This window comes from Gracilinanus agilis, unplaced genomic scaffold (assembly GCF_016433145.1).
Source record: "Gracilinanus agilis isolate LMUSP501 unplaced genomic scaffold, AgileGrace unplaced_scaffold55053, whole genome shotgun sequence".
Lineage (NCBI taxonomy): Eukaryota > Metazoa > Chordata > Mammalia > Didelphimorphia > Didelphidae > Gracilinanus > Gracilinanus agilis.
Genome location: NW_025390303.1, coordinates 1 through 10,025, shown reverse-complemented (window position 1 = coordinate 10,025; position 10,025 = coordinate 1). Strand labels below are relative to the sequence as shown.

General features: G+C 51.4%; 1 protein-coding gene across 1 annotated transcript; it reads left to right on the top strand.

The window, feature by feature from the left end:
- Positions 1 to 227: 227 nt before the first annotated feature.
- Positions 228 to 3,024, top strand: SDC3 (syndecan 3; the record flags this gene model as incomplete). Its single annotated transcript, XM_044684690.1, has 3 exons — positions 228 to 925; positions 1,378 to 1,651; positions 2,143 to 3,024. Coding segments are annotated over 3 exons (1,139 nt in total), but the record flags the coding sequence as incomplete, so codon positions are not given.
- Positions 3,025 to 10,025: the final 7,001 nt, after the last annotated feature.

The window sequence follows — 10,025 nt, the reverse complement described above, 5'->3', positions numbered from 1 at the left end:
CTCCTCTTCTCTCCTCTCCTCTCCTCTCCTCTCCTCTCCTCTCCTTTTTCCTTTCCTTTCTTTCTTCTTCTTCCCCCGCCCCCCCCTGGCCACTTGTGTTCTGTATGTGCCCAGCATTGTGCCAAAGGCTCACAGCACTGGTGCTGGCACAGCCCTTTAAAGTTACAGAGAGCCTCATTTGAGCGCATTCCCGCAGGGGAGAGCCTCCTGTACCTACCTCACCCCAGGCCACGCCGCCTCCACCATCCCCCTCTCTGTGTCCTTCCTTTCAGACTTTGAGCAGGAGTCTGGGATTGAGAAGGCCGTACGGATGAGCACCAATGTGGCCGTCGCCCTGTCCACCACCCCGGCGGTGCTGCCCACCAGTGCCGTCCAGCCCATGGGCACCCCCTTCGAGATGCCGCCGTCGGAGAGCCCCATCCCCAAGACTGCTACCACCATCTCAGCGGTGACCAAAGTCTCGGCGGTCCCCACCGTGGCTGCCTCTACGGCCTTGGAAGCTGTGGCCACTGAGGCTCCGGCCGTGGCCACTGAGGCTCCGGCCGTGACCACGACCACGACGGCCTCTGCCACCGCTGATATCATCCCGACCGCCGCCAGCGTCCCCACGTACCCTCCGTCTGCCGTCGGCGGGCCAGTTCCTCGGACGACGGTCCTCCCCAAGCTGCCACCTCCTCCCCCAGCGACGGTGGCGGCCACAGTCCAGGCCACGGTGGCGGCCACAGCCCAGGCCACGGCCCCCGCCGCCTTCACCCTCTCTGTGGCGGCTTCTGGCCTGGACACAGAGGCGTCCACCCCGAAGCTGGTGGTCACCTCCACGCCGAGCACCTTGCCGAAGCCAGAGACCTCTAGGCCCCCAGCCATCCTCGAGAAGAGCACCGTGGCCGTGGGATCGGAAGCCCTCGAGCCCACTGAGGCGCCGCAGGTGGGAGACGAGGAGGGGAGAAGGGAGCTGGGGAGAGAGAGGAGGAATTGGAGCGGGCCGTGGGAAGGGGCAGGGATGAGGACTCGGAGGGGACGAAGGAGGCCCAATGAACCGGCTCCCATTGGGAAGGCAGTGCTGATGCTTTCACAGCCCCCCACTTCTCAGATGGGCTCCCAGACTCCTCCTTGGTCCATTTCCTCCATTCCTCTTCCTCTGCCCCCACCTTTTCTGCTTTCCTCTGAATCAGAGCCAAAAAACTCTGGTTCCAATTCTGTTTGCGAGACTTTGGGCATGCTCCCTGACCTCTGTGGGTTCCCTAGTTGTGAAACGAGGAAGAATTGGGGGGAAGTCAGGGACCTCGTCCTTCCTGGTTGGGGGGTGGAGGATGACTTTCGGCTGACCCTGCAAGGTCCTTGCCCGCTCCCCTCCCCTTCTATTTTCATTTCCTGCAGACCCCTACCCCAGAAGCCCCACTGGCTACAAACCGGGATGTCGAGGCAGAAGTACCGTTCCCCAGTGGGGACTCAGAACCCCCAGAGGAGGGGATCACCCAGCCCGAGCTGGACAATGAAGTGGTGGCCGTGGAGGACAGGACCACTATGGTCGGAGTGATGCCCAAGGATGAAAAAGCTGGGCCGGATCTATTTGACAACACCATTGACTTGGGCAACTCAGCAGCCCAGCTGCCTCAGAAGAATATCCTAGAGAGGAAGGAGGTGTTAGTAGGTAAGCACTTATTCATGGTTCATGCATTCATTCATATTTGTTTATCTCATTCCCTTTTCTCTCAGGGGGGAGCCCTGGGAGTTTGGGGGGCCAGAGATCCTGCTGTGGCACCACTTAGGGGGCTTTGAATGGTGGGCCCATGCCCAATCTCCCCACACTTAGGGGGAAGATTTTAGGGGTGCTGTTCAGCATCCCTGATTGGGTCAAATTCCCTTTAGTTGAGGAATAGGGGGGCCCTCCTTGTTTTAAAGAGGAACCCCTCTTTAAATAGGGGGACCCTCTCTGGTTTAAAGAGGAACTCTTTTTAAATAGGGGGACCCTCCCTGGTTTAAAGGGGTTTCTCTTTAAACCAGGGAGGGTCCCCCTATTCCTCCTTATTGGGGGGGGTGGCATGGCAGCAAGGACCAAAGCCTGGAGTTGGCCCCACTCCACCTTCCTGGCAGTGTCTGTGACCCCTGCCCTAAGCCCACTCCCTCATCTCTCCCTTGCAGCGGTGATTGTGGGAGGGGTGGTCGGAGCCCTCTTTGCTGCTTTTCTGGTCACACTGCTCATCTACCGCATGAAGAAGAAGGATGAAGGGAGCTACACCCTGGAGGAGCCCAAACAGGCCAGCGTCACGTACCAGAAGCCCGACAAACAGGAGGAGTTCTATGCCTAGAGGGACCTCCGTGCCTCCTTCTTGCCTCCCCTCCCCTCCCCTCCCCTTCCCCCAGCCTTCCTGTCTTCTCCTTCCCCCACTTTTGCTTACCCCTTGGACAGAACTGACTGTGAGTCTTCTAAATCCCTCTGCTGCACTGGACCCAAGTTACTGCTGGTGCCGGGGACGTCGTCCGCAGACCCTTGTGCCCTCCCTCTGGCACCTGGGGCAGGACCTCGGAAAGGGGGCAGCCAGCCTCCCCTCTCCTATCTCCCCAACTCGGATTTGCCACCCAGACCCCATTTGCTCCCGGAGGAGCGCCGATCAACACCCCTCCCCACTTCCCAGGCCAAAGCCGGGATCAGAGGAGCCGGCGGCCGGCCAGGCTGGGGCTCCGAGGACCTTGGGCCAGATTCTTATCTGTGGGAGAAGTGAGAGTCAGACAAAACTTTCTTTGATGGATAAATGAGGGGGCGAGACTCCGGAATCTTTCTCCTCTCCCTCGGGGCCTCTGCGGCCTTCTCATCAGAGCCGGGAGGTTTCTCCTGGACTGGCAGCGGGGCACCTTTTGTCACGGGCCACGGACCTTTAGTGTAGTGGTTTTCGGGGCCCCTGGCAGCCAATGCCATCTCTTAGGCGGCACGTCTTCTGGCCGTGGCTAGTGAGCCCTGTGGACGGTGCTGGATTGGAGGCGGGAGAAGGAAAGAGAGGCAGAGGAAGAGAGAGGCTGAATGGAAGAGAGGAGATGGTGGGAGAGGGGAGTGAGCCGGGAGCCTGGAGGCTCTCTGCCCTCCCTTGCCCCTTCCCTCTGCTCCTGAGGCTCTCTCGGACCAAACCTTTCAGTGCCAACCAGCGTCAGGGTTAACAAGCGTGTGGCTTTGCCAAGAGTGCCTGAGAGTGGCTGGCTCACGCCTTCTCCAGACGAGGGGGGGCATTCTTCCTCTCCTTCCCCAGCCTCCCTTGCTGGGCTGGGCACAGACTCTCTCTGTGGCTTTAGCTGGCAAGGGTCGGGGGTGTCTGGGCAGAGAGATTCTGCTCCAGGCGCGGCAGCCACCCAAGGGGGAGTGTTTGCCAGACACGACTTTGTAACCATCAGCCACGTATATCACTCACACAACCCAGCATGCAGACAGTCACTCACACACACACACACAAAATCACATGCTCCAGGCCCGCCAGCCATACCATCAAGGGTCCCAACAGAACCTTCCCATACGCCATCGGCATTTCCTGAGTCAGTATCACCAGCCACACGTCCTCACTGCCTGTAGCCGGGCAGCAGGGGAAGCCCGACTTCAAAGAAAAAAATAGGGGGGGTCAGGGGTGGGCTTCAGGGGCTGCCTTCCCTTTTCCTCACCCTTACACGTTGTTCTCCCCTTCCCTGGGTGCCTGGAGCCAGAGGGAAGAGCCGGGGTGGTTGGGGGGGATCGTCTGACGGGGGATGATCCTGTGGATTCGGAAAAGAAGGGGAGACTCCTGGTGGACCCAGGACCCGACTTCTGTGGTGGGGTGGCAGGGGTGCTCCGGTGTGCCAGCTCCAGGCTTCCTCTGTTACGGCCTAGGAATGGTCCTAGGAAGGACTTTCACTGAAACTGACCAACGTCCCAGGAATGGCCTCAGACCTTTGGCTTCCTCCTTGATGCCGGCTCCTACCCGATCGGCCAGTTCACGGGCCTGTGTGTCTGCTGACTCCTGGAAGCCACAAAGTGCCTGCCTGGATAGTTATGAGCAGTCCTTAGCCCTTTGCCGAGCCCTACTGACGTTTCACTCGTATATGACTCCCCTTTGGCTGCTCCTGTGGGGAGACCTGGTCATCTCAGGGCCTTTGGCCCCTTCTCTCCATGGGGCTTGCAGGAGTCCATTGTGGGGTCCTTATGAAATCCTGCAGAAATTCTGCCGGCGGCTCCCCGTCTCACGGGGCCCCGCTGTCCCTCATCCAGAGTTTTTGACTTTGCTTATGGCTCTGGAAGCGGGTTCCACGAATGCAGACAGACCTTGACCTATACAGTGTGTATCTTCTGCCTCCTTGAGACACCCGAGCAACCCACCGTCTTCTGGGAGCATCCGTTGTGGGAGGCCTTCCTACCTGGACCCTGGCCTTCCCGGGGTGCTTCCCCATGCCCACAGTCAAGGAACTGGAACAGTACTGTCCCCTCCAGGTCCCACGCTGGAGCCAGTCTTTTCCAAATGGATGCACTTCCCTGCAGAGGCATGGAGCCTGTGGCAGGCTGTCTCAGACTTGAGGGAGGTGGTTTTTTTGTTGGGGGGAGCAGGGGTTGGAAGGCATTCCAGGGATCGAGTCCTGGGCTTTGGACTGTTAGCCTCCCCTCTCCACCTTTCACGTCTGTCTCACTTATCTCATCCCCCTGCTTTGTTGGCTCCTCTCCGTCCAAAGTCAGCAAGTCAAGGCATCCCCTTGAACACCTGTCGAATGTTGAAGTGTGCAAGTAGGCAATGGGGAGAGGCTTGTGGCATCTGGGGGAGCATGAGCATAGGTAGAGAAGTCCAGCCCGAAGCCTGGATGGGAAACTGAGGGAGGCTGCGGAAGGGTCCGAAGATGTTGGTCCCAGCTGCCCCATCTCCTCCTGCAGGCTTCTGTCTTCAGTTAGACCCCAGGCCTTCTGTCCACTCTTATCATAGGCCTTCACCTAATTCTGTCATCCTTGTTCCCCCAACCATCCACTTAGAGGGTCATCGTCCACAGGAAGAGAAGAGTCAAGGTTGGCAGGCCTTGAGGAAGGCTCGAGAGCCATTTCCCAGTGAGGCTAGTCTTGTGGGGCTTCTTCCTTAGGCTAGGAGTTTATTGGAGTGCCAGAGCACAACTAGGAAAGAATTGATCCTCAAGAGTTTGAGTGTGGAGGGGCAGAGCATGGGGCTGCCTGAACGCTAGCCTCCTTGGGGCTCGCCCTTTCTGGGAGCCTGCGCTAGTGGCCTGAGATCTTTTTTCTAGGCTTTGTCTTTGGTCACAGCCAGTTGTCACAGCCCCAACGTTGTCATAGCTCTGAAGGCTGAACTGATGTAGAACCTTGAGGCCAAGTAGTTGGGAGCTAAAAATGGGAAGGGGACCCCGAGAAGTAAAAGAAATACTACCCAGGAAACTGGTGGGGAGAGAGGTCAAGCTATGGTCAGTGGTCTTTCCCTAGGACCGCTGTCTCAGTGTCTGCCCTATTTGAATGAGTCACCCTAAACATTGCCCCCATTTCTTGGCAGTGGTTTGGCTTGGGGAGGGTCTCTGGGGAGAGTAGGGAATGGGGAGTTTTGGGGGGAGGTAGAGAAACTATAGGCAGCTGGTTGCCAGAGTGAATTATGTCTATAATGAGGGCAGTCTAGCCAGAAGGGAGTTCATGTGGCCTGAGGGCTTCCTCTGATATGGAGAGTGGCGGGGTTAGAACCTGGAGGAAGCCCCTGAAGAGTTCGGTCATCTGGAACCTGGGCTTTCAACCCCAGGACCAACCCTCCCTGAGGGAGCCATCTTTGGTGACCTGTTTCCCATTTCTGGGGGTCCATAGAAACTGATAAGAGCGGTCCCTAGTGGAATACCCATTGGGAAAGGGAAGTTGGAGGAGAGAGCCAACTGGGCTGGGGAGCCTTGTGGTTAGGAGCTTGGGGCCCCCTTGGATGGTCAGCTGGTATTGAATTCAGGGCCTGAGAGATGCTGAGAGGTTGGGTTGGGAGGGCTGCTAGGAAGCAGACATTCCCATTCCCCCTGGACTCAACCATTAGCAAGGCAGCTGCTGGGAAAAGCTGCCTTTTGGGGTGTCCCTCTGCATTTTCTAGATGGCACCCTTTCTATTTCAGGGCATCCCATCCACAATTTCAGGACAAGTGTTCCTCCACTTTCTACAGCCACCCTTTTCTCCTCTCTCCATTCATGGGGCAGTGACCCCAGGCTGCTCTCCTTGTAAATAGGAATTGAAGAAGCCTGTATAGATTTACAAATAGCAAGATCACCAAAAGACCTGGGGCCTGAGGATCTCAGGGTACATGGCCCAGACCTGAGGGCTTCTGAAAGTTCCAGGCTCTGGCACTCCCCCTGGAGAAGGGGAGACGCCTCATGGGCTGGAGCTGGGACCATGGCCCTCCCCCAAATGGTGAATACATGTAAATATTTTTAACAGGAACTGGGTCTCATGCAGCAGACCCCTCTTTGGGGGCTCTCCCTCTACAGAACCACCCCTGAGCCTGGGGCTTAGAGGAGCAATTTTCTGTGCATCCAGGTGGAAGAAAGGGGAGAGCAGAACCCCCCTACCCCCCACCCCATCTATATCTTTCCCACTCAACCTGTTTGTTAACTGTTTTTGTCCTGAGTTTATGGCCAAAACTTTTGAATAACAAGGGAGAAAGAGACCAACTGAACCCTTCCCCATCACACAGAACTAGTTCAATCCCTGGGCTGATGGCCCAATTCTGTAATGGTACCATTATTATTATTATTATTATTTTTTAATTCTTTCTGTGTTGTGCCCATTTATAAGAGGAAATAAAATTAAGTCATTTAAAGGATGCTCCCTGGCTGGGAGTGGGATGAGCATCAGAATCATTTCTCTAGGCCTTGGGACTGAAAGGCCTTGACCTCACATCTCCCTGGCAGCCTAACCGGAAGCCACCTCCATGTGCCTCAACTCCTTCCCTTAAGGCTACACCCAGGGACCATCAGTGCCACCGTTGCTTTTAGAAGAGTCTAAGAAAACAAGGGAAATTAAGTATCTCCTGAGAACCATTAGCTTTCCACAAACATTTATGAAGCACCAATTTATTACAGAGCACTCGTTAAGTGCTGGGGAAGATAAAAAGGAGAACGCTCCTTTCCACGGAGTTGAGTCTATTGCGGGGCTATGGCACCAATATTTTAGAATCTAAAACTTGAAAGGTGCAACAAAGGGAAGTGAAGAAAAGCTCGTGTTCAATTGGGGAAATCAAGGAAGGCCTCATGGAACTGGCATTAGGATGGGCAGAGCAATGAGGTAACACCCAGAGAGATGATTAAGTGACTTGCCCGAGGTCCCATGGGCAGAGAGTGGCAGAGCCAGGATCTGAGGCCAGCCAGGTTCTTTCTACTAATGTAACATCGCTTCTACTATGAAAAGCTCATTGCTAGAAGACTGGCCACTAGATGGTGACATATTGGTCATGGTGACACTCATTACCAAAGGTCCCAAGCGGCCTCCTTCATCTTCCACAGTGATGGTGGCGGAGTGGTAGAGAATGGGGGCAAGAGATGCCAAGCATCCCACAGTTTTCAAGCTTTTCTATAAACTAACGTTTAGGTGTGACCTTTGTTTAATGACCAATAACTTGATACTCTACTAGAATAATCTGTCCATTGAGACTGAGAAGCAGTGTACTGTAGGGGAAAGGATGCTACATTTAGACCCAGGCCAGCCCCGGATTCAGATCCTGGTTCTGACACTAGTTATATGATCCTGGGCAAGTCACTTAAAGTCACTGAGCCTCACTTTCTCCCTCTATAAAACGGGGATAATCATATGTGCTGAACAATGCTTTGTAAACTTAAAAGAGCTATATAAATGCAGGTTATTAAGCATATCCATATTAATCTTGCTATAAATAAAATAGAAGATATAAGAAAGTTTCAGTAACTAGTAGAATGCCTTGTAGGTTCTTGGAGAGCTAAATAAAGAAGTTGATTTCACAGAATACTTGGTCATCTCACTTTGCAATGCTTGTGATTAGAATTGGCAAACTGATGACCATGAAGAGAATTGCTGCTTATGGACCACTATCTGTTTTAGGGGATGACGAAGATTCTATGAAGATGTTAATGAGATCCTTCCAATGGTGAACTTTTACCTTAATAGTGACTTCAGCCCAAAGATAGGCACAGGGGAGGATGACAAAAAGAAAGTCAGAAATTTTGGGTTGAGTTCAGAGGATGAAGAAGGGGGGGGGGATCGTAGATTAATCAGAAGTCTGACAGTACAAATTGTGGATATTTTCTTCAAGAGAGTTGGAAAGAGTTGAATGTGATGAGCACCGAGCTTCATCCCGATAAATAAAATAGACTTAGGAGACGATATCTAGAGACAGGGAACTTTTGGTTATCCACATGGGAGTCGTTTTAAGATCAACTAGATAGGACAGGAATCAAAATAAAAGATGAGATGACACTGTATGTATTTACAGAAGTTTGTCCTGATCTGTTTAATCAAGCCATTGGTTCTAAAAAAAAGTGAGATGGACATGGACAAATTTTCTTTGTTTCTTAAGTTTTAAGGCAAAAATCATCATCACAGTGAAGATGAAGGGCCCAAGAAGCTACCTTAACTGGAAAGCTTGTAGCCAAAGACAACTCTGTACAGTATACAACCTCTTTTACAAAATAACAGATAGAAAGACAGTGAAAGGATTATAAGCAATATCACCCCAAAGTACAACTAGAAGCAGTTAAAAGAGAAACAAGATTACAGAGAACTTGGTTTTAGGTTAAGCTAAATTGTAACGTTCTGAGAGCTTTCAAAGATTAAAATGGGTAGGAGACCAAATAAATAGATGTGAACTGGTATGCCTGCATTTCCACATCTATTTTCTCATCAATGACAGCAATGAGAACGCTACTTTTGGATTTCACCACGGTACTATGTGAAGAAAGGTAATGACATTAAGAAAAAATGAAGTTGGGGGGCAGCTGGGTAGCTCAGTGGAGTGAGAGTCAGGCCTAGAGACAGGAGGTCCTAGGTTCAAACCCGGCCTCAGCCACTTCCCAGCTGTGTGACCCTGGGCAAGTCACTTGACCCCCATTGCCCACCCTTACCAATCTTCCACCTATGAGACAATACACCGAAGTACAAGGGTTAAAAAAAAAAATAATGAAGTTAGGACAAATGGCTGGATATGACCAAATACAATACAGAATAAAGCTGTTCTGTGGGCAATATAATTTTAAAGACGCTTTGGGGAAAAAGAAGGGAAGATTCCAAGAGTAGAAAAACTCATAGGTAGTTTTTACTGCTCCTTCCCCTTCCCAAAACAACCAAGGAGCTATTAGCAACTACTAACCCCATATACCAACTTTCTCATGTATAAAATAAAAACAATTGAAATGGTCTATACATGCACTGAAGGTAGCCTTAATGAAAGTGAAAAGGAAATAGGCGGATTTTTTAAATAGTTGCTTTTTGTCAGGCAGTTCACACCTGAAAATTACTCAATTAACAAAAGTGTGTAGAGAATGTAATATCCTGACATTTATTTCTTTATTTTAATAGCATTTGACTCAATAGAGCAAAAACAAACAAAAAGAAAACCCCAAACATCCTTGAAGGCTCTCCTCAAATCAAGTTTTCCATATCCATGTAAAAATCATAGAATATAATATGAACACAAAATATTAATACAAAAATTACAGAATACATAGAAAATCTACAGAGAGCATTTTCTGATCTTATTGGGCAGTATCAAATGAGGCATTAACGAAGGAAAACCTATTTCCCTATAATGTTTGTTTGACAGTCGTAAAGGATGTTTAGGGGATTCCTGATTCATAACAAGCTTCTTCTAGTGCTTCTATTTGTAGACTTTATTGTGCTGATCATATTGAGCTATGTAATACTAGCACATTTCAAATGAGAGCTAAAAGTTTTCAAAAGTTAACTCTCCAGACTTAAAATGTAAAGGGGATAAGAAATATGTTGCCCAGATCATAATAATGAGTTGGCTGTTGGGTTAGTCCATTAGAATTTCTCTCTCTCTCTCTCTCTCTCTCTCTCTCTCTCTCTC